At 39.6% G+C, this 25781-nt stretch overlaps 2 protein-coding genes across 2 annotated transcripts in view; one reads left to right on the forward strand and one right to left on the reverse strand.

Moving 5' to 3' along the window:
• Window positions 1-25781, reverse strand: part of CACNA2D3 (calcium voltage-gated channel auxiliary subunit alpha2delta 3) — a 786579-nt gene that overhangs the window by 116096 nt on the left and 644702 nt on the right. The window lies entirely within an intron of this gene.
• LRTM1 (leucine rich repeats and transmembrane domains 1) overlaps window positions 1-25781 on the forward strand; it is a 57513-nt gene that overhangs the window by 25055 nt on the left and 6677 nt on the right. The window contains exons 2-6 of the mRNA XM_018555249.1: window positions 12026-12194; window positions 13981-14042; window positions 16089-16162; window positions 18528-18588; window positions 24018-24614. Of these exons, the coding sequence (XP_018410751.1) occupies window positions 12026-12194; window positions 13981-14042; window positions 16089-16162; window positions 18528-18588; window positions 24018-24614 (963 nt within the window). The remainder of the gene's footprint in view (window positions 1-12025; window positions 12195-13980; window positions 14043-16088; window positions 16163-18527; window positions 18589-24017; window positions 24615-25781) is intronic.

Genomic DNA, 25781 nt, shown 5'->3' on the forward strand with positions numbered 1-25781 from the left:
GGGTTTGGTGTTATTACCCCAAAACATGGGTGTAACATGAAACATGGTCACAAAGGTGGAATTAGCCTTTAATGTCATAGTTCTGCTCATTAGAGAGTTTTCATTAATGCATGGTAATGCTAAGGTACATTACCAATCAGAGTTCTTTCTTCAAAGCTCAAGTACAAGTTCATGGGAACAAGTGTTAGCAGTATTGCTCATCCACAGACTGGCTGGGCATGTTTTCTGTGGATGGATAGCATGTATGATGATTCCGGAGAGCCTTGGAGAGAATTTGCTGTACATCTGAATTCAACCCAGTCAGTTCAGGGGTGTGGAATAGCCAGCTCAGGTTGCTGAAGTAGTGAATCTCCTTAAGAACAACACTTTGAAAATGATCATTAAATCTCTGATTTTATTTTTTTCTTCTAAATATAAGCTGCAGTCTCTGGGCAGTCTATTCAATAGTTCAACATTTCTGGAAATAGGAAAGTTAAAGAATAAATCTGGCCAAAACCTTTTAGTTTTAGATAGAATAGAGTAGGGTTAGAACTTCTGTCAGGCTGCATCATTCTATCCCCTTTGGCAAAATTTGCCCACAGAGACAAAAGGAAGCAGAAATGAGAAGAAATCATACCACTGGTAATTGTCACAAGAGCAAGTGGTCCCACTGGAAAACATGCCCTCTACTCCTGTTGACAGTGGTAACATTTTTGAACCCCCACACTTTTTCTCCCTATGACAATTGTCCCCAGAAAAAGTGAGATTAGATCACCATTAAGACACAGGCCTGGGGTGTGGTAAAAAATAAAATAAAAAAACCAGGAGCATCAGACCCAATGTTAAGAGTTATTTGATCATTAAGTGTCAAAAGGACAAACTAACATTGTTCAAGGGTTCTAACAGGCACTTGAAAAAACATAATTCAATATAAAAAATATAGGTTCACTGATAAAAAAAAAACTATATAATGCATTTGGTCTTGTTGTTTCCTGTACCTCTTGGATTTCACATTATGCACCCCTTAGAAGCCCCATGAGCTTGTTCTTAGCTCCCAATCAGGGCCCTTGTAAACTAAGGGTGCATTCACAACAAAGGTACACGCAAGTCAACAGAAAGTCTGTTGACTTGCGAATGTATGTTCCGATTTCCTTGCGATCCATTGCTTTCCGTCACATGTGTTCTTTTTCTTTTTTATATTCAAGCTTCATGTGAAGTAACATATGCTGAATGGACATACTTCACTGTAATGGTTTGTGATGCATTGTGCATTAAAATGCATTTTTGACATGTTGCATTGCGGGGGAAAAAGTAGAACAAGCTCTACTTTTTTTTAGTGCACCGTACGCAATGCAATGCAGTGATGCAGTGTGAACTGTTCCTATTCACACCCATTAATTTTTCGCTGCCCTTGTTGTAAAAGACAGATGGTAATACAATGCAATGCATCTGATGTGAATAGGGTCTCAATATGGTTTATGATCAATCTATATTTGGATCCAGCTCCTTCATCTCTCAACAGTAACGGAGGTTCGCACCTTTCACCAGTCTATCCAAAATTAGATAACTTGAGTAATACTTTATGTCTACTAATATCTCTGACAAAATTCCTAACATGTATTACACATGCGTTACAGAACCTGCCAACCTTATCAATAAACAATGCAGAGTCAGGCAGTTACAGGGTTATTCACAAAAGGGTGAAGAGTTTGGAGAAGGCAGGAGAAGTGAACAATCTAGGACAACATAGCTGAACTGGAAAGTGAGCTGCATTGGAGAATTTTTCCAAATCAGCTATTTTGGCCTAGATTGTTCACTTCTCCTGACTTCTCCAAACTCTTCACCTTTTTGTGAAAAACCCTGTTAGTGTATGATTCTCTACAAGTGAAAAAAAAACTTCAGAGAGCTAACTCGCTCATTCCTTAATAAGATGGAAAATAAAGTACACATGATATAAAGGGGAACGTTTTATTCATTACAGACCACCCTCATCATCTGTGTTATTTTGCTTAAGAGGGCCGGCTTTCATTAACCTTGGCAGTGATCTAACCTGTGGTCCTTTCCTCCTAGGGGAGAAATGGTTAAAAATCCCAGTTGAAGGTGACCCATACAATTCAAATGTATGTAAATAGACTAAAGACAGAATTGGCTTTCGCTTTCAGTGGTCCATTGCCAGGTTTAGATGTCAAGTGTACAGGGTGTCCTAAGATCTGCTCGATAAAAGCCACCTGTGAGTTATTGGATCTGGTGCCTTTGTGTGAAGACTAGTACGGCATGGTGCCCTGAACACCTGGATAAGGCCCTGGACAGTCTGCCAAATCAGCTCCGTCATAAAAGGCTGTTGGGGAAAAGAAACAGAGTGCATGACCAGGCATGAATCATGTGTGTGGCTGTGTTCTTTAAAAAAGATGCCTTTATCTACCACTTCATAGGAATCAAAAAATTCAATTGGGACCCTGTCCCAAGACCAGAGAGTTGAAGAAAAGCAAAGGATAACAATTAAATAACCTTCTAAAGGAAACATCTGTTTCACCCTTGAACCACTCTGTACAGTACTGGACGCCAAAGGAAATACCTGGTACTCATGGTACTCATGGGTATGGAGATGCATGTGACTCACTCCATGTGGCAGCCCTGGGCCAATGAGTACTATCACATGGGATTTCTTGCCCTGTGGAAGCTATGACTCCAGCAACTCGCAGGTTTCACAAGACTTTCTTTTGCTCCTGAAAGTTAAATGGAGTGACAGGGAAGCACAAGAAAGGCAAGTATGTGCTGCTGGGGAGGAATAAGTAAAAATGATGCTTTGCCAATGCTTGCATGGTTGTTTCTACAGACGTACAGAAGCTAGATCATTGGAAGGACCTCAACACACAGTTAGTGCTCATTCCCAGTCTAGTGAGTAGACTAACTAGAGGTGCCCTGAAGGAGGTAAGGAACTTACTTTGTAAACCGTAAATCTTAAACATCAACTTTCATGGCTGTGGCAGGAGCTTTAAAATCATTAGCGTGGATGAACAGAATTCCTCAAATATACAGGAATCTACACATATGCATTTTAACTGTACTTAATGTGTCAATCTAGAGTTCAGGTTTTATTCAGGAAAAAGGACGAGGATATAAGCTCTTTGAAAATTAGATATCTACAATCTGATATATGAGAAAAATGCTATAAATGCTGTAGCTAGAATAGGTGGAGCTAGATTTCTGGTGATGATCAGGGAGGGCATCCAAGTTCCCTGCCAGGTTACTTAACGCCCATTGTTTCCTTTCTGTGTTCCATACTGTCAGCTGTAGATAACAGTTGGTGCAGTCAGTCAGCAATATGCCAGTGATGCAGTTTAGCGCTTATGCGTTTCAGGGGCAGGCCCCCTTCATCACAGCTCTAAGCTCACGTAAGCGCTATACTTCATCTCTGGCCAGTCCAGTCATGGTGGATTACTCTGTTTGGCTATGCTGCCCATTTGAGTTCTGCAATTAAGATCCTGGAGGGCTGGATTGGTCATGTTTATGCCCATGTCCTCATCATGTTTTTGAGTACCATTATCCACTCTTTAATCTTCATTAATAAATTATATTGCACAAGGAGGAGTTTTTTTTAATTCAGTTGTTCATATGTGCCTCAACCCCTGGTTGAGGTTGAGAGGGCAGCCCCCAGTGTAGTTTGGATTGAGGATACAACAGTGTGGTGACATCACCGTGCTGATTTATCTGTTTGGTTTGTGGATGCGCTAACCTTTGGCAGTACATATGGTTTGTTTAGCTTACTCAAAAGAATTGCAGTAATTATGGGCTTTTCACACTTTTGTTCTTCCACTTTACACCTAGTTTAAAATGCTAAATTAATATTGTAGATTAGATAATATTTTTTTAATGTAAGATCTGTTTTAACTGACTGCATAGCGTGTGGCTATGGCAGATGGAGCCAAACTGCGCTGGAGAACTGAGCATTTGCATCCTGATGGGTCAAAACACAGAGATCACTGTCTTTCTGAGTAAATGACAGGTACGCTTAAAGCATCCTATTTGTTCTGCAAGAACCAAATGGCAATAGCCATGACAAATCCCACGACATGACTTTACAGCAGTGGTAAGCTGAAATTAAACAAACAGATCAACAAATGTGAGATTATTGTTTCCAGGGCTGTTATATGCAGGATAATGATTGTTTTTTTCCTCCCACAACTGATAACATTCTCCTTATGAGCTGTGTCTGGAGTGCAGCTTTGGGGATGATCTAGCTGAGGATATCATCACTCGATAGAATGTCCTTGGTTTTAAAGCTTTTGGAATAATCATTCGCGTTTTTCCCTCAAAATCCCTTTACACTGTGCTCTGCCAGGTTACAAGTAATCATCTGTCACTTTATAAATCATCGCCGAGTACAAACTCCAAAAGCCCTTGTGGAGAGCATGTAATGAATACAGGGTTCTGGGAGACCATGCTGATTTTTTTTATAGGGTTGCACACAGCTGAAGGGGTTAATTTGCAGCTCCCCAAGCAATTGGCCTGATCCTTACATCTGGTCTGTCCTCATTGTGTCAGGATGAATATATAGGCCCCAATGTCACTAGTTTACCATCCAATAAATCAAGACAGGGTGAGGTCTGTTCAGCTTTAAGAAAGGTTTTAGCAATGAAACGTCAAACTGAGGGTGTTGAGAATTTTGTGAAACACATCTACACTCATACATGTATGCAGCCAGCAATTCTATGTTAGACAGACACTGAAATTATAGCTAGTGGGATTACTGCCCAATACAGTATGTGACTGCTGCATTTGCTGGCTGCTTTCCAAATGGACTTAAAGTATATGAGTATTTTAAGGCCTCGTTCACACTAGACACAGTGTGTTTCAGCCCGTTTCTGGCCAGAACGCACTGCATTGCATTGCGGCTGGCTCACTATTTTGTTGGGCAGAAGAGGGCGCGGTGGTCGATTGAAGTGAATGACACCGTAACCACGCACTCTGTCCGCAATGTGATCGGCCTCACGAGAACGCAAGGCACATAATGCCTACTTTCCAGTCTGGTCCGAACAAAATGCTGCAAGCACTATTTTGGTCGGACCAGACCCTGCCCCACAACATTGTGAGCCGTCCGCAATGCGATACAGTGCGTTCTGGCCAGAATTGGGCCGGAACGCACTGTGTCTAGTGACCATTTAAAGCCCACTGCATCCTTAAAAAGGATTTAAAAGAAAATGACTCCAATGCATTTGGCTGAAATAGCCTTGGGCACACTCTAAGCTCTATTTGCACAGTAATGCATGGCACCTCACATAAAGAACCATAAAGGCCAGCTTTGTATGTGTGTATTCAGAAGACTCATCTTCCGACTTTCTGCGATGCCCTTAAATGATCACATCCATAGTGTATAGCTGTATTTTCTAAAACTGCAGTTTAGATTCCCTTAATTAAAGTGTATCTAAACCAAAGAACAGTAACAAAATATATTTCAGCTTACCAGTCTCTAGATGTGGTGGCTGCATCAATTTTATTTTTATCAGGCTTTTTTTAAAACCTTATTTCCCTCTAGTTATCCTGCCACGAACATACTACCTGTTCATGGCTACTCACTGTACCTTATGGGCTCCTGTTATTGCCGATCAACAGAGGATCCGTGTACAGATTCCCTGCTGATTGGAACAGTACGGAATAGATATTGTTGTGACATCCTTGTCCGTCTGGTGTTTCCTTCCATCTTGCGATGGAGGAGAAAACTGAACTTACCGTGCCCCTTGTTAGGTCTACGCAGCGTACAGCGTAGACATGCGTCTGTTTACATCAGATTACTTGTTACATTTTGTTTTCCTGACCTGGATGGACTTGGGGATAATCTGATGTAAACCGACGCACCCACCCATTTAGATCTGGCTGCCCATAGACTAACATTGGACACTGAACCTGAGGACCTGGGACCTGATTGCACCGCCGTGTTAAGACTACAGACCCCCATCTCTGTAACATAGCTGGGAGGTGTTATGTAGCCTAACAAGAGAACTGGGAGCAATGCTAACTGATAACAATCACCATAGGCAGAGAATAGAATACAGATAGTTGACAACTCATAAGATTTTTAGAAAGATCAGCAAGTTTTTTTTTTTTGCATTTTCCGATCAGATGTAACAAAATAATTTCAATTTTATATTTCACAGACCAAAAGGGAGCAAATAAGTGAATTTTATTGTTAAAGGTTCCATACACTCTAACCTTCAACCCATTAATACAAAGAGTTACGGGGTTGACATAAAGCCAACTGTTGCATTGTTAGTGGGAAGAGGCAGAAATGTAACTTAAGGGAGAACTATGAGGTGAGTGCTTTTCACTCACCTCATAGTTCTAACCGACTTGTGACAATAAAACTGTCACAGGTTGGCTCAGTAGATCAGGAAGTGAGCGAACACATACTGGCGTTCGCTCACTTCTCGATCCTGTCACGGCTCTCTGCCGTGACAGGGAGGGGATAGATTCCCCCCTCCCCACTCCGATCCTCCAGCGCTGAATGGCGGAACGGACGGGGGAGGGGGCAGGTACAGCTGGCTCTGACTCTAGATAGGCAGAGCCAGCTGTCACGCTTGCAGCTGGGCGGATCCAGACATAATTGTCGGGGATCCGCTTCAGCTGCGGCATCTCAGTATGTCCCGAGCTGCAGATCGTGGTATACTGAGCTTAGGGTGACGGGAGGATGCTAGTTTGTGTCCTCCCGTTACCCTTAGGAGAACTATGGGGAAAAGCTCTAACCCCATAGTTCTCCTTTAAAAGTTTTCTCCATTGGAGACCCACAGATACGTAAGCAGCCAACATGTCCTCAAGCACAATGGTTCCATCCTGTTCTGAATTTGTCAGTTTTTGGTGGACATATTCTTTCAATGAATCAAGACACTGTCAGCCCTAAGTAAATTCAGCTTGTTTTGTCTGAAACAAAACTTGAAAATAGCTGACAATGATCTCACAAAGAAAGCTATAACCAAATGCCAAAAAGGGATAGATTAGAAAAGGGAAGCCCTATTAAAACAAGAACTCTGAACTCTTTCAATAATAAAATACAAAATGTTACAGAGCCATAACAGATAAACCATCACTCCTTAAATCATTGCCTTTCATACTAAAATTTAAGCCGAGATTCATATTTTTTCATTGTGCGCTTTATAATGCTGAAAGCAAGTGTTTTGTTATTGCTGGATGCAAAATATACATGTGGTTTAACTTTGCATGACCTTATATTGGGAATGTCTGTAAAACTGGTTGCAAGAATTATTACAAATGCTGAGAAAGGATTGTTTTGTATTCAAGAGCTTTCCTATTTCAAGTGTTGCTTTAGCTGAACATTGAAAGTAAAGCCATTACATTGCCGGTGGTTACCTTCTTTAGTAGATGTGAACATTGAGACAGTAACCCGTCATAAATGACGTTTTAAACAAATTCTCTCTAAAAAGGCCTTTTCTAACATTCCCTGTCAGCCTTGTCAACAGTAATGATATGTAGAGAGTCATAAAGTAAGGAAAGTCGGGGAATATGTAGAGCAGGAGCTGCATTCAGAGTCTACTACAGAAAAGTGAGTAACTCAGAGGCTGGCTAGAAGGAGCAAGGTGTAATCATCTAGTCAGTGTCCAAGCCCATTTTTCGATTGACATTATCCGGTACAGGTAAGCATAATGTTGGACTAAATAAAAACATGCCTGATAAGGTTCCTATAAATTTCTCATTTATTTATTATCAGTGATAATCAAATCCGTTCACTCGAGACCAGATCTGTACAAAGAAAGTCAATCACTGGTAAGCAGATAATTGTTTTTGTTTGCAATTACACCCAATAGAGGTACCAAACCTCTTTAAGACCCTTTGGCAGTACATACTGTATGTGCCAATTATAATGCACCAGCCCAGAGCTCCTTCCCCTATCCTATAGACATATGTGCCAATTATCATGCCCCATCCCAGAGCTCCTTCCCCTAACCCAAAGACATATTATCCAATTATAATGCACTATCCCAAATCAGCTTCCCCTCTACCCATAGACATATGTGCCAATTATAATGCACCATCCCAGAGCTCCTTCCCCTAACCCATAGACATACTGTATGTGCCAATTACAATGCACCATTCAAGAGCTCCTTCCCGAAATCCATAGACATATGTGCCAATTACAATGCACCATCCCAGAGCTGCTTCCCCTAACCCATAGACATATGTGCCAATTACAATGCACCATCCCAGAGCTCCTTCCGTTAATCTGTAGACATATGTGGCAATTACAATACTCAATCCCAGAGCTCCTTCCCCTAGCCCATAGACATATACTCTTTAAGTGTGCGGTGTCTAATCAGAGTCTTGTTTTTTGTTTAGCCAATAGAGAAGTACTATACTTCATCATTGCAGCAACAGCTGTACTTGGGGACTCTACTATTGCTGAGCTTACAGATGTTCCTTAGCAATCTGTAAGGGTGGCCACATGGAAGCTGAAATCTCTTCGGTGGGGACACATAAAACAATAAAGACTCAACACTAGATTTATCTTCTCCCATCTACACTAGCAAGGCAACTATACTGCTGTTTCTGTCCTCACTTCTGGTTCAAAGAATACATGGCATTCTGTGATTGGAATGGGAAAGGAGGGGGTGGGGATCTCTCCACCTCCAGTCATAGAATTCCTTGTATTCTTTGAAAAAATACAAGACATTTTGTGAATGGGCAAGTAGTGAGGAGGGGCAGTTGATGTGACTGTAGCTCTGTACTGCTCAAGTCACATCTCTTCCTCTCCTCAGTGTCTGGAAGCTTAGCATTATGTGCAGAAGGTGGCATGCTGCAAAGTAAGATTGTCATAATGTACTGTATAGCTGCCCCCTGCACATAACACATTATAATTATAATAATCATTTCTACACCCCCCAAGCACAGCCCCATTTTTTTTTAAAGTTAGCCCTTTAGCAAAAAATAGAAAAAAACATGTTTGCTATGGATTGGGCAAAGCTAAAAGCCTCCAATAATATGACAGCAAAGGGGTTAATTGCCCAAATAGAGCTGATTAAATCTCTTACAATATATGCTTATTTTTTATGTTTAAAAGTCTTAGTTTCCTGCAGAATCAGCTGGTCCCCTGAGCACTGGTCATGATATCCTGTTTTAGGGTGGCTAATTTCCCTTGCAGAGTCCAATGGAGCCACCCTTTTGTGTGCTAGTAAGGTGTGTGTGTGTACACAGGCACAGCAAGACAAGCCACTTCCCTGCTTCCTGCTTCTCCTTTCTCTCTCTTCTCTTCTCCCACTTCCAAGCTAGAAGATGGACAGCTGCTGGAGACTGCTCTGTCCCTTGTGATTGTTTACCATAACCCCTCTACGGCCTATCTTACCTATCCATAAAAACCTTTAGGTGTTAAACAATGTCCAGTTTTAGGGGTGTCCCTACACTTTATGCCACCTGAGGCCGGTGGTGGGTGATCAGGGGGTGATGATGGTGCTCTTTACCAGGGGTGCACGTTACCAGGAGGGGATATGCATGGTACCCTTGTCCAACATCCCACCCAGCTCACTGATTTCACTGGTTGCCAGGAGCTGGACGGGACCGCTCAGATCCTGGCAACCAGTGACGTCAGTGAGCTGGGCAGGATGTCGGCTAGAGCATCACAGGTCGCTAAGAGCTCCTGTGACCCAGTGAGTGCCATCTGAGGCAACCACCTCAGGCTAGTTCATTATAGGGACAGCCCTGTCCAGTGTAATGATACGTTTCCAAACATTCTTTGCCCTTGCTTAAAATGACATCATAGTTCACTTGTCCATGGGCAGGGGCACATGAGGAGCCATTATTGTTCTTAGCTGGCCATAAGAGTAAATGTATTTGGAGGCAGTAAATATGCTATTGCAGGGCATCCAGTAAGTAGAAAAGTATGCAAGTATGCCTTGGGGAGCCATGTTAAGAATGAAAAAAGCAGAATGCAGACTTACTAGAATTAATTTTAACCTATTAAATTATACAAATTGGACACCCTCTGCCTAGCTTCATATACACCATTATCAGAAGTTCAGACAGGAAATCTACAATAAGCAGCACCCGTCTCCAATGCTACTAGTTGGGTTCCACTGCCGTACAGTAAGGAAAAAACGTAGGCTGGATGAACGCTCCACGGGGCTTGTACACATTTTACATTTCGGAATTCTGCACTGGGAATACACTGGAATGCAGAACGTCAGCAAGTGAACTTTATCACTTAAAATGTTTATCTGAGAACATCTTTATTGATGTGTATTTCACAAACCAGCAAGCAGAGGGCATTTGTCACGTTAATTTTAGACACACTACAAATAGTGGATAGAATAGGCTGGCAGCTGTGGGGAGAAGCGTGACTCGCATCGAAAGATTAACCCTTCCCCAACCAGCCCTCCGCCATCTGAGAGAGAGCGACAGATACTGATATCACGCCATGTAGTCAGCACTTAGAAAGCAAAATCCAGCACTATATATTACATGGATATTTATACATGGCCCTGTAAGTTCTTGAGTTCTTTTCATACAAGTGGCTGCTATATTTATCCGTCACTGACTACTTGGAGAGACTCACTAATACCATCCTTCTAAATGGAGTTAAAGGAAATCTTCACTTTTAGCGTTTATTTCTTTACCCTTTACCTATACCTTTCTAAATAATTTTATTATTTTATTTTGGCCATTTTTTTATATCTCCTCTTTTACTGTCAGGTCGCTATAATTTTTTGAAGGAGGTCAGCAATTGCAGCCCCATTTTTCTCTCAGTAAAGGCTTCCTTTACAGGATAACTGCATTTTCCAGCAGAATCTTTAAATGTCAATGCGCATGTTTGCTGCACAAACAACTATAAAGGCCTACTTTATATTAAGAGATGTATGTGCCCCCCACCAACCACAGGCTCCTGACTGGCAAATTATACCCTGCTGCGCTGCAACACAAACTGCTCCTGGGCTTCACTAGAGGGAGCTCTAGGAAGACAGGAGAGGGTTATTCTTTACCTAAAGCAAAATTCCTCTCCTATCTCCCAAGTGCTCCCTCTAGCCATGGTGGGGGGAAAATGCATACCTAACCTGGAAAACTAGATGGAGCTCCATACCTAGCCAAAGTATGGAGCTCCATCTAGTTTTTGTGCAACCTGCAGGAATAATGACAATAAAGCATCTGAACTGAAAGCAGTGTTTTCCATAAAGAGGCAAACAGTGAGAATACAGAAAATGGAATGGAGTGGTGTAGATATTCATATGATTTATGACCAATACATTTCTTGGTAAAACCAGTCTGTTTTTTTTTTTCCTTTCAAAAGGAAGCCAGATCCCCAACAGAAAATTAGAATTTTTAGACAAGATCTATCAGTAATTGAAGAAAAGGGTCAAATGTAAAGAGATCAATTTTCAAGCAGTAGGGAATGGATTGCATTTATCACTGAATGCTTACTTAAAAGTTGTGTTACACTTTAAAGCAGAGACGTAGCTAGCTCCTTTTCGCCTGAGGCAAGAACAAAAAAAGTCCCCCCACAACAGGCATGTGACATCACACAACGGCGTGCATGCACAGCATCATGAGAAGTCATGCGCCCTGCCTCCAGTATGTTTTTTTATTTTTTTTATTATATTTTGTATTTATTTTTATTATTTTTTTATTATTTTTGTATTTATTTTGTATTTTTAAAATTGTTTTTATTTGTTTTAATTTTTATTTTGTTTCACTGTTGGGGGGGGGGGGCTTCTGTGAAATATCAGTCATTTAAAAACAGACCCCTGATATTTCCCTTTTAAAATAGAAAAAGAAACAGGAGTCCTCAATCTCTTTATATGCAGTAAGTACAGAGACATTCCATTCATTCAGAAAATGTTTACTATCAGCCAGTTTCTGAATGGGGAGAAGTCTCTGTACTACTACACATTCAGAAACTCATGAATGAACAGGAAGTGATGTACAGCATTCATAACTGGGCACTTATAGTACTATGTGTCCCCAGTTATTTACAAACATTGGAGTGATCAGCTGATCACTCCAGTGTTTCTCCTGCACACATAGGATAAGTGAATATCTGTACTATTTACAGATCCTCTGCACTCCATCCTGAGCCACTCGGCCACCCACAGGTTTTCCTTGGGTTCCCTGCTGCTCTCCTCCGCCTGTATGAGAAGAGGCAGCGGGGATCGGAGGAGAAGTGAAGCGCTGAAGCCGGCGGGGGGGCAAAGAGAGAGCTGTCTCTTCAGGATGGCCAAGCGGTGAGGAGAGAGAGTGAGAGCCGCCGGCTGTAAGATCCTGGCCAAAAGGCCCTCTCTCTCCTCATTGCTTGGCCATTCTAAAGTGACACGCCCCCTATGGCTTCAGTGTTTAATTTATCCTCTGATCCCCGCTGCCTCTGTCCATACAGGTGGGGAAGAGTAGCAGGGATCCGGAGGAGAAGCTGCAGGCTGTGCTGCCCCTCTTCTCCCTGCTGCACTGAGCCCTGGCTGCGCCCCCTCGCACCTGAGCCCGAGGCGAGTGCCTCAGTTGCCTCACCCTAGCTAGGGCTCAGCTTTAAAGGGACACTAAACTCAGGAGTTAAATCTAAAAAATGCAATGCAAGTACCTTAACTATTAACAGTACTGGACCTTATTTGTAAATCACTCAGCTTTAGATCCTCAAATCATCTCTGAATTGGTGCTGACACTGTCCTTCCTTCTGAAGGGTGGCTACTTTTGTTCCCCATGGTCCCTGTGTGTGTTTTAAAGTAGCCACCACTCCAAACACACTCCATTGATGGACTACAATCTCAATACAAATTAGTAAACTAAATGTCAGATCGTAGTCAATAACAGGAGTGAGCTTGGAGAGGTGGCTACTTTACAACACACACAGGGACCATGGGGAACAAAAGTAGCCACTCTCCAGAAGGAAGGACAGTGTCAGCACTATTCAGAGATTTGATTTGAAGATCTACAGCTGAGTGATACACAAATAAGACAAATTTTTTGTAAATCGGGTACTTGAATGCATTTTTAAGATTTAACTCTTGAGTTTAGTGTCACTGTAAGAAAAAAATTATATTCTTTCTGCATAACAAATACAAATTAATACAATTGTCAGATCACTAATTATAATCTCTGGAGATGTCATGAGGCTTGACCCCTTGCTTAATGTAAACAAGCTTAACTGTCATAACCTGTCACCAGCATTCAAATCGAAGTCTTGTGAGAGACGCACACACACATACAAGAGTGCAATGACCAGAATGCACATCTGCTGTCACCTGATCTGCTCAGGACTGGCAGGAGAAATAATTCAGAAGAATTCAGAAACGACACAGGATTAAAAGGCAGCTTAATTGTGTGACCTCGATTTCAGGCAGATTAAGTAAGAGAAAGGGGCTAGGACTGAAGATGAGCTTTGCCCGTTACAGCTGTCCACCGTGGCATGACAGTCAGTCACTGCTCGGCCTGTTGAGTGAGTAGAGGAGACAGCATCTGTTTGATGATGCCTGGGCAAAAAAAAAGAATATTGCAAAGGGCTTTGAGATGCAAAAATAGCCAGTTGTGCTTGTGATGGGCAACTCACAAAGCACAAGCGTGTGCAGGCGATGAGAAGGAACGTGTCTCACTCAAAGAAAGGCCATTAATGAAGATGGATGAATAGCCAGACAAGTCTGAACTTTTCCAATGTTTCCCTTTCTGCTGTGCAAGTTTGAAAAAACCTGCTAACAAGGCCGACAGAGCAGCCAGCAATGAAAGGTGAGAGAAAATTAAAACAAAACAAAACAAAAAAAACCCCAAGCGCTAACATTTCTCAACCCTACAGCAATTTCCTAAAACTTTTCCTGAGATTTAGAAGATAAGTCTCCCCAGAGCCCCCGGCTAGAGCTTCTCATAAAATATGTATAGGGTTCCTTTGCTAGAAAAAAAAAAAAACAACTCATATGTTTCCTAGGTAGAGACATCTGTACAGTGTAAGTAAAAAAGTGCATGTGTTTTTAAGTATATATAGGATGTATTGACTGTGTAAATTCTATTTGATTTTCTAAATTATTGTAGGCAGATATTTCTGCACCTAGACTCTAAGATTTTGCAGTTTGTGGGCAATGCAATTGGCAGATGTGAGAAAGATATTTTAATACATATTATAGCTTACAGGAAACATACAGAACTTTAAAAACAGGATATTTGCAAGCTTCATTTTTTTGCTTAGTGTACTTTTGTTTTTGGGCAAGTAATTAAATACCTAATATTATGATATATGGTATAATTGGCCAAGTTCACTTTTAGCAAAGAGAGGAAACTGAATTGTTGTCATTGTACATTAAAGTTGGGTAAAGATAGTCCTAATTAAAGGATCTATAAATTGAAATGATTCAATACCATCATGTAAAACATACATTAGTATCACTTGTAAATATGTTAAATTAGCTGATATGAAAAAAGAAAAAAAATAGCTTGTCATTACATCAATGACAATACATGTGTTATTGTTGTTACATTAAGTGCAGTTTATTGCCTTGGATTCTGAACCACTGAACCACTGTGTCTTAAAAGGAGGCTTACTAGAGGTTTTTATTGGGTACAAAGTTTCTTATTATAAACAAAGTGGTATTTTAGGTTTACTGGCCTCTTTCATATATACTATGTATGTCCTTTATACCCTATGTCTTTTAGTTAGCAAGAATTCTGTGTTACTAAGGCATTGAGTATGTATATTTCAAGCAGTGGAAACAAAAGCAGATGATACATAGGTGATTGCATAGCATTTTATGAAAGATGAAAAAGACAACTATCACATAATAATCACATATGGTGCTTATGTACATAAAAACATATAACAATGTATTACATGGGAAAAAATAGTGTATTAGAGAAGAAAGTACAGTGCAGCAACTCACAGCAACCAATGAAAAAGCACCTTTCTTATGCTCTTTTAAACTGTTGTTTGTTAAAACTTGATATATTGCTATAGGTTATGATATATCATTCTCTTTTTGAAATGTGTTGTTAAATAAATTTGCAAATGACTTTAAGTTAATTTTTAGAATAAACATTTACAAGGCAGTAAAAGAACTGATGTGTTACATATGTCTGAAACAAAACCGTATCTCTAGACAGTCAGGATGATCAACACATAGCAATAGTTTTTCACTGTCCAGCAGCCAAGAATAAACAATGTCAACCTCCAATTCTATAGGTTACTACATATTACTGCACTTTGCCCTAGGCAATTAATATACGCCATCTATTAATAAATATTCTCCAAAGGAGTAACTTGGTTCGCGCTTCTACCCAACATCCTGTGTTTGCCTGACTAAATTATAAGCAAAACAAAATAGGGTCATATCATTACATTGTGTCCCCTAAATAGTAGTGATGCTAACCTGGGGCTGTGTGGAAAATACAATATTTGGTCCATTCATATGTTGGCCATGCATAGGAAGATATTCTGTCTTACCAACACTGGTAGTCAAGAGTTCTACAAACAATCACTCACCATCCCATGCTGCAGGAAGTGGTCATATGGAAAAGAATATTCTAATGAATATGAATGTAACATCTCATGATGTTATTACATCATATCTTAATAAACGTATTACAACTCATTAAATTATTACATCGTATTGCCACAAATACATTGTTATGTATCAGGAAAAAAGTGTCCCATGAGGAGGGTAAATCAAAGACAAAAACTTTTCATTTAAAAGCTGCTGAGCTATTACATACAGTATAAATAATATGTTATACAATAGGTACAATAATATATAACACTAAAGGCACAAGCAAGCAGCAGCAGGAATGCTGGATGCACATGAACACACTTTTGGTAACTAAAACAAAATGTTGCACATTACAAGGTACTTGGTTATTATTTGCTACTTAAAGGTTATGTATATGGTTTGATTTTAATACAACACAATTTACCAAGAAGCTTGTAACGGATAAGCCTGTTATAAACAATCCATCGGGCTACATCCAATAGAATGGTCTCCACATGACATGATTAGTGGCAAACTGACCAGTCAAAATACTATTGTGGATGGCCAACTTCAATTGAAATTGTCAAGTGTAAATTTATAGCCAAACTTCATGTTTTAGATAGGAAATACAGAAGAATGGAAATCCCTTTCTAAGTTTTTATTGTTGTTTGTGTCCCCCACTAGGTAGGGTCACCTATGTCCTGGCGACCATTACCACCAGATCAGATGGGAAATCCAAAGTTTACATTTATCACCAAGTGAGGGGAGGTTTTGCAATGGGGTCACCAGCTTGTCAACTGTCTAAGAGGGGAAAAGAAGGTGCCTTAACTACGCCACACATTATTTTCTGTACACCCCGGGAACACTTTGATTCTAGGCACTAATTTTACTTCTGCCTTGACTTCACTCTGACCCAGAGATCCACTACATTCTCTATTGTAGAATCCATTAAAATTACAACTGATGGTCTCTGAGTTGCTTATATTAGATTGTACGTTGGTGGAAAGTATAACTGAGCTCTAAGTTGGAGTGCAGTCAAGATGACAGCAGAACATGCAGGATCAGGTGCACAAGAAGGTTTGTGCATAGTAATTACAGTACTAGCAGTTGTCTTTCTTTATGGTGCACTGTGTTAAGAAAAGTCTAATATTTTGTGTGCTGGCAGCTTATTCAAAATGAATGTGCTGCCTTAATGTAGTGCACCTTAACACCCAATAATGCAAGCCTCTGAATTTGAAAAACGTAGATGTGCTATGCTATAGGGGACATCTAGAAATACTTAATGTACCTTGCAAAAATGTACCTGTTGCCTCACATTCCTCCTGAAAGATATCAGTGTACTTTCTCTTACCTAAGGTTGCCAAGGCCTGCAAGTGCCTGCAGCCTCATTGCTATATATCTGCAGCATGAGATCTAAGGGACTGCAGCCTTTGACTTGATTTGAAGTTAGATTTGGGTATGGCACTAAAGTGCTGCCTACTGCTCTCCTTGCTGGATACTCTGACATAAGGAAACAAAGCCCTGCCTCTACCAAGATGGCCACTTTTACCCAGAGGCATAGTGCAGATCAAGGAGTAGAAAGTCATTAATGAGCAAAAGATCAGTTGCAGGGAGGCCACAGGCAGTACTGGATACTACTTTTTGTTTAATATGTTTTTATTTTTATTATTTCACAAAAATACATTTATACAAAATACATCCAATACTATTTACTTCAGATTATATTTTATATAGCAATAATTATTTAAAACACTCTATTAAAAACATCTACTCCATTTCCAACAGCCGTCACTTGCCTTCACTACTCCCCAACTTCAGCCACCCCTATCACACTCTTTTCTTTCATTCATTCTCCAACTTATTGGCTTCTGGTGGAAGGGGGAAGTCTATAGCTCCATTTAAAATACACCTCTAGTGGTTATTAAAAATAAAACAATCCCATAGTCCATTTCTCCCCATCTATTTCCTTTATATATACCCTCTATCCTTATTATTGTGTACTGCTCAGGTGTATAATGTTGTGATGTCTAAAAAAAAACCCTAATATACCCCCTTTGCTTTATTTTGATAAAAAAATGAATAATAGCTATTGCTATTGTATACCATACCCCTCCCTCCCCCCTCCCTCTAATTCTTGTGTTCATCACTCTTACTGTGCAAAAAACAGGAATATACAAACATATACAAATATAACCCCGTGTTCTCATTCCTTCTCCCCCTCCCTCCATAATACATTCTTCACTTCAGTATTGGATACTACAAGTAGTACTTTACCCTCTGTTTGCCTTTTTTATGGGTAACAGCTTCCATTGTTCCTCTTTAAAGTGGACCTTTACCCTGTTCCACTAAAAATCACATCAGCATGCAGCTCTGCACGCTGATATGAAATCATCTTACATTCATTAGTTAAATAAAAAATTTTTGCCCTTGCTTGCAATTACTGTTTTTCCACTTCCTGGTAGAGTGAGGCACCGATGATTTAGCCCTGGCCTCAAATATGCATCCTGCAAAAGCCACATCACCAGTGCCTTCCTGGGAAATCTCACCTGTAAGCTGCAAAATCTAACAAGTTCTCAGGGGAAAGATATGTGTTCCCCTGAAATGATGTGCACTGTCACATGTTCCTGGACATGCAAAAATGAGGCACTGGATTCAAACGTTCTGTGAGTCAGTCAGATTACAACAGGGCACAGTGGCTCTAATAAGGCTGCTCTTCGCACAACAGGACAGTGGACACCACTTAATGCAGAGAGTCCAGAGCTGAGGATTTACATGCACAAAGTTCAATAAGAGCGCCAGACCGAGAGTTTTGCTTGGCACACTCATTGGACTTTGTACATGTTCCAGAAGACAGACACACGAAGTACAGGGAGATGTATTCATCTGCCCTTAGTGAAAAGGGCAAGTATGAGAAGAATGGAGAGGAAAATAAAAATAAAAAAATAAAAAAGACAGAAATTATCTATAATTATCTGTTCATAGATTGCCATTACTAAGCATTTCCAAAGGTGCATAAGTTGTCATTTTTAAGATAAGGGTGAAGATCGTCTTAAGGTTGAGAATCACTAGTCCAGAGTCTGTATATTCTTTTTTTTTTCCTTTCATTTTTTTTCCATCTTGCAGGGACAGATAGTTAAACTATGCAATGTTTTCAGCACAAAATTCCCAGATATCTCCATCACAGGTATGGACCTTGAGTGTAGGTCAAAACTAAAGGTATTAGGTTTCAAGTGGTGATCTTGTGACCTCATTTATCATTTTAACAATTTGGCTTGACAAATGTTTTAACAGTAGGCAAAGGGCAAGTTCAAGTACTGAGAAAGCAAAGTTGGCTTGGAGATAAAGAGGTAGCGCTGTCACAGATCATAAATGAATGCTTGAAGATTATTTTTCAATTATACACCCCGAGTAGCCACTGTGAGTGACAGTCCTCTGAAAATACCATAGCCAGCTGCAGGAGAGTTTTCTCACTGCAAACATTGTATTCTGTGTTAACAACTACTGTTGATATGTTAGAAATAGTACAAAAGTAGTTTCTGTACACTGCATAACATTTTCTATTTTACAAGTTTTGGCTCTTTCTTTGGCCCAAAGAAAACAACCCACCTGTGTTCCATACCGTCAGAAAAAATAATTAAAAAAAGGCTGCATTGATAAAACTGCAGTGTTTTGTTTTTTTTTTTGATGCCATGTGTAGCTGAATAATAGACTATAAGGACACTTAGGGACAGTTTTTGTAGTGCATTAACCTACAATGTTCACCAAAATCCTGGTCCTGCATATATTTGTATCCTGCAAGAGCAGATAAACTTTTTTTTAATACTTCTAAACAGATGTGGTAGTGTTAATACATAAAGACCTGGTTTTAAATAAATAGAAGATAGATTAATAATGATGCCTGTGATATGCAGGTGATCAAACAGTGCTATTAAATATTAGATTACTTCATTGTTTATCATTGTTTAGATGTCACAGTGTGTTTACAGAGGACCATTCAGTTCCCTACATGCATCCTGTCAATTAGGAGTCTCTGGTCTCCCTGTATCTGCCAACTAAAGCAGGGCATTCTATTGTAGTATTAAACAATATATCCTGTATTACATACTATACTCCCTCATGAGGCATCTGAGAATACCGGAGGTCCTCAACCACTTTAAGACTAGTAGGGTTTTTTTTTTTTTTACCAACTAATCACATAGAAAAATGTTTTTTTATTCTATTGATGTACTGTGAACATTTTATATTATTACATATACAGTAGATCTCTATGTTGCATTTTTTAAAAACTTAAAATAGACTAAACAATAGATAACAAATTCTTGAGTACATAATATAAATTTGCCCCTAGGTCCATCACTCAAACAAGAAAGTTGTGTTTACCCAATATATGCTTTATGGACATGATCCTCATAAGTTATTTATGTTTTTATCCATATGTATTTTTTTTATTTATCCATCAAAAATTATTCACAGGAAATTTATTTAATTCTTCATTAGAATATCATTACATCATTATGTAATATGTAATATATTATCATTACATCATTATGCCCAGATCTACAACCATTGAGAACAACTCTTTCTTGTGTCAGGAAGATGAGAAGTGGGGGATGCTATTGTGGTCGTGTCCTAGGGTGACAATGCTGCTCCTCTATAGAGGAGCGGTGAGTGTTGTTACCCTAGGACAAGACGTGTGTTACTGGCAGGAGCACTAGGTAAAAAATAAAGGGAAAAAAGCCTAAAAAAAGGAAACTAAAGCAGCTACCACATCTAAGGACTTATAAGCTGTAATGTAAAATTTGTTTGTTTTGGGGTTTAGATACACTTCAATGAAGAAACTGTCTAAGCCATCATAGTTATTTTCCGCCTTCCACACTTTTTAATCAGGCGATATTACCCTCGCCCTAAGTTCATTAAAAATACACTCTCAATTAATTTTATGCATATGTTTTTTGTTAGCGCTTTGATACGCCTTTCCTGATGATGTGATCAATTCGAAATGTGTTGATGGTGTAAAGATTTTTTTTACTAAGTTTCCGTTCAATATGAGCTGACTTCAACCCTTTTTAGTTATGAATCTAATTTTATTGGGAAGAGAAATGTCTTTGGGGGTGCTTCTAGTACACCATTGCCAGAATATCCTACCCCCACTATCTAGATGTTTCCCTTGTATGCACCAGAACAATTCCACTACGGGCTTATTCATTTTCCAATAATTTTGTCATTACTATAAAATAAAAACGATACATATATTGCTTTCCTTGGCGATAAACAGGGTTTTCTTTTGACAGTATTGTCTTCCTTTTATTTTCCTCTTTTGTACTCTTAAAACAATCGCTGCCACCATGTTCACAAAGAAAAATTTATTTTATTCTGCTACTTGTTCCATTTATCTCTAAAATGATGACTCTGGCACAACACACAGGGCAGTTATTTACACGTGAATTAGTTTTGTGTTATTTTTAAACACAGCTATAAAAGCAGTGAAATTAAAAATTTAATGAAAAATGTAAAACAAAGCATACAAATATTAAGGTAATTTAAAAAAAACGTTTAAAAAATAGCTAAACAGAGAAGAAGGAGGAAGGAGTTAATTAAAAACATATTAGGATTAAATAGATTTTGTTTATAAAGAAAGCAAAAAAAATTGAAACTGCAAAGAAAACTCTTTTGTAATTACATGATATACTAAAGCCTTGGAAAGATCTCACACAAATGTTAATTGCATTTTTGAGTGATTATAGAGTTTCTTAAATAAAATGTAAACCCCAAAACAAAAATGTTATGTATTGAAGCTTATCAGTGCTTTGATGTGGTAGCTGCTTTAGTTTCCTTTTTTTTAGGCTTTTTTCCCCTTTATTTTTTAGCAAGCGCTCCTGCCAGTAACACACTTCTTGTCCTAGGGTAACAACACTCACTCACTGCTCCTCTATGGAGGAGCAGCATTGTCACCCTAGAATAGGACTACAATAGAATCCACCTCTTCTTATCTTCCTCACGCAAGAAAGAGCTGATCTGTAGTTCACTGAAAATAGCTGTGAAAATTGATAACAGTGTAGATCCTGGCAGTCAAATTTTGCTCTTAGCCTGAAAAAAAAGAAAACTTAACCAGTTGACATCCACGGTGTTAAACCCCCTTCCCATCCAGGCCATTTTTCAGTATTCAGCGCTGCGGTACTTTAACTGACATTTATTCCGTCATGCAGCGCTGTACTGAAATGAATTTTATACCCTTTTTTGGGGACAGATAGAGCTTTCTTTTGGTGGTATTTATTCACCACTGGGGGTTTTATTTTTTTTAGTATATTAAGGAAAAATTACCCACCGTCTGGAGACCGCAACCCGCAGATGCTGCAGTGCCGTCCGTCCGTTTTTCTACTACGGGCGGATGGCAAGAGGTTAAAGAGGAACTTTACCCATATCTTTGAAATCTCAACAAAGATACCTTAGTAAATGTTTAGTAATGGCAATCTATACTTGGCTTTTTATACTTTGCATACTCTATTTTTAATTTTCCTCCACATTCTTCTCACAGTGGCCATTTGTTTTTTACTAAGGGCAGATTACTATATCTCCCTTTACTTCCTGGAACTCTGGCACATGTGACTGTGACATGTGGCCATGTACATCATCTCAGGGGAGGAGCATGCCTTTCCCTGAGATCTTGTGAAATTACAGATGAAATTTCCCAGCAATGTACTGCTGATGTAACCTTCCCAGGATGTAATGCTTGGGCACAGGCTGCATCACTAATGCCCAAGAACACCAGGAAGTAGAAAAACAAGACCTGTAAGAAAAATAAAAATATGTTTGTTTAAATAATGAATGTAAGATGATTTGGTATTCAATGTGAACATAACTGCACCAGATCCACTAAGCTAATTGAACATTCTATACTCCCTTATGAACTCAATCCTAAAAATATCAAGACTGGAACTGAATCACATGCCTCTTACCTCAATGTTATTATATCATCCTCTACCAACACATAGGGGGTGATTTACTAACCTAAACACACACACACACCAGGTGTGTGTGATTTTCACACAGCAAAACGTATTTATCAACCAAAAAGTCTCTAAAAGCATATTTCCACTAATGCCATATATGGAAAAATCATGCACATGATGCATATATAATGCTGCTTCACAGTTTAGACAAAAATGGTTAGCTCATGCATTTACATTCCTGGATTCATCAACGCAAGCAACATAACATAGAGCTAATTTACACCACATTACCCTGCAATTCATTGCAGGGCTTTGCACAACACACCTGCTGGGTGTGTACACACTACAAAGGTGTTTCGATTCCTCCCATAGATCATGCTGGGAGGGAACACACTACAGAGGTGTATACACGTTCGTGGTGTGTTTAAAAGGTTAGTAAATCAACCCCATAGTCTTGTGTCTGCATGCACTTGTGTGAATGTCTCACATAAACAAACATAAGTGCATTCTACATGCAATAATGATAAATAGTTCATCTCTACTTTTTTTCCTTCAAGATTGACATACGGTAGAAATACAATGCAAAGTAACACCTGTCACCTCCCAGAATTCCACCTACCTAGGCCCCAGCCTTCCCACCACTCTGGCCCATACGACCCATGATTGACCCACATACATCTGCTATGTTAAATAATGCAAAGTACAGTAGTTGCCTTTTATCTTTGGGAAAGATTGCTTGCTGGCAGAAAAAAAAACCTAAATTCCAACAGTTATCTAGCAATGATTACTATCATGTGTGCTTCAAACCATTACGAATTTAAAATAGGTCAAACCTGAGTAACATCCCATGTGTTATACGAATGCCCATCTACTCATTAAAGTGAAGTACAAGGACATCTCTGCAGCACGTGCATTCTCCCCATGTTTTCTCTATTTAAAAACACTGCAAGTTTATTGATCTGAGAAATCCAGTGAGCGCCTACCTTTTAGTTTGAGTTGACAACACTCACACAGTGACTCTGCTGCACTGGAATCCAAAAGAAGTTTTGTCAGCCTTGCCAAGTTCTGTTATGCCGAACAAGAGAACCCACCCTTATGTTACGGATATGAAGATCGGGTGTTCTGTAGTACAGCAAAGGAGTAATGGGCAGGGCTGACAACACTGGTTGAGTTTTCGGTGCAGTAGAGACACTGGGTTATCAGCTCAAGCAGGAGATCACTTATTAACTGGCAGATAAACATGTATCTTTCTGTATTTGCAGTGTTTTTAAAGGGATACAACATGGGCAATTGTGCATGTATTTCAGATATGCACTGAAAATGCTTTTTTCCCCAGCTATACACTTATGCATAACCAAGTCTGATCCAATAATTTTCTGTAGGTGGACTGCTATTAGCTGCTTGTGTCATTCTGGTGTTCTATATGGCATTGGGGGGCCCTGACATCACACATGCCAGACTTCTTCAAGGATGGTTATAGCTAAAGAGGATTTCTTGAAGTACCAAGTCCCTTGCCGTCACAAACACAAATTCTCTATTTGCAGGGGAACCACTACATGGAGAAATGTGCATGTATTGCAGAGATGTACTGAAAATTTGTTTTTTTGCCCAGATATACACTTATGCATAGCCAAGTCTGATCCTATCCTGTCTTTTTCTGTAGGTGGACTGTTCTTAGCATCTTGTGCCATTCTGGTGTTCCATATGGCAACGGGGTGCCCTGACATCTGCACATGCCAAACCTCTTCAAGGATGGTTGACTGTAGCTACAGAGGACTTCTTGAAATACCAAGCCAATTGCCATCACAAACACAAACACTCAATTTGCAGGGGAACCAAATACGTGTTATAAACCACACATCTTTCACATATCTTGCAAGCCTGAGGATTTTAGACTTGTCTAATAACTCTATCTCAAGAGTGCCACCATATGCCTTCCACTTCCTTCGCTCGCTGCAAGTCTTGAACCTTACCAACAACCTCATATATCAACTTGAAGGCCAAGTGTTCACACCTCTTATGGCTCTAAGGGAACTGGATTTGTCATATAATAACCTCAGTACTTTACCAGAATCTTTAGGAAATAACACTCGGAACTTGACCTTCTTAGGAGCAAAGAATAACCAACTACAAAAGGTTGACCGCATGCTCCTGGAGTCCTTCACCAATCTGAAAGTTTTGCTTGCACGGTCCAACCCCTGGCAATGCAACTGCCCTGCTCTGGGCCTAAAGCTCTGGCTGGAGAATTTTTTATATAAAGGTCAGTACACGATAAAACCACATAGCTGACATTAGCAGCACAATGGAAAGTTTAACACAACAACCGTCGTAACTTAGCCTTAACATGTAATCCGTCTGTCCTATTAATAGCAGAGCGTTATTATTGCACACATTGTCATCGCTGGAGGTCAGGCTAACAAGGAGGAGAAAAAATTAAATAAACTTCACTAAATTCACTTCCTTCATTTTACACTTGAATGTAGATGACCTGTTACAGTATAGAAATGTCAGTGGCTTATGAACGGTAGTTTCAGATTCTGCAAACATCATATTTTCACAGCTCATCAGCCAAATACTTAATTGCATTTTTCAGTTTTTCTCCTCTGAGATCGTATTACAAGTATTATTTCTCAAGGTACGTTTAAACATCTTTCTGTTACGGGTATTAGTTTTTGGAGAAAAGCCATGAGAAACACATTTTTTGGTATTTGGGAAAATATAATGGCAAGATTATACCATTTATGTCATTTCTGTATATATTAACATACAGTTACAGTCAATTTACTGTCAAATGCTCAGTGTGTGTGTTTTGTGTGTGTATACTAATGTATTTGAAGTAGAGAATATAGATTGTCACGGATAAAGTTCCCCCTTTAAAAATAAATAAATAATGCAGGTAGGTTAATTGGCTCCTCTTTCAGTTGGCCCTCTATGTATGCATGTGAGATAGGAACCTTAGATTGTAAGCTCCTTGAGGGCAGGGACTGATGTGAATGTGCAACTATGTAAAGTGCTGCGTAAATTGTCGGCGCTATATAAATACCTGTAATAAATAAATAAAGAATAATAATAATAAATGTAAACATATTCATCAAAAAAATGTGCATTTATTATTTTTTTTTGCTTTGGAGCCAGTAAAGCATTGCAACTCTGATCAGTAGATCAAGGGGGACACTGCTTTGGCTCCCGCAGACTCTCCCTCCCATCCCTGTCCATACCGAGGAATGGGCTTTCAGTTACAGGAGGAAGTGTCAATGGACTACAAGTGCGGTGACATCACTGCACCTGTATTGTATTAACAATTGAAGTCCTTCTGCTGCGGTGGCTGACAGGACTTGTCGTTTTTCCATTCACAGATTCTGTCAAAGGATCTGTGAACGGATGACGCGGCTGTGTGGGCAGAGTCATGCACAGCCGTGCCAAATTG

Source organism: Nanorana parkeri, unplaced genomic scaffold (genome assembly GCF_000935625.1).
Source record: "Nanorana parkeri isolate BGI_ZX_2015 unplaced genomic scaffold, ASM93562v1 scaffold189, whole genome shotgun sequence".
NCBI lineage: Eukaryota > Metazoa > Chordata > Amphibia > Anura > Dicroglossidae > Nanorana > Nanorana parkeri.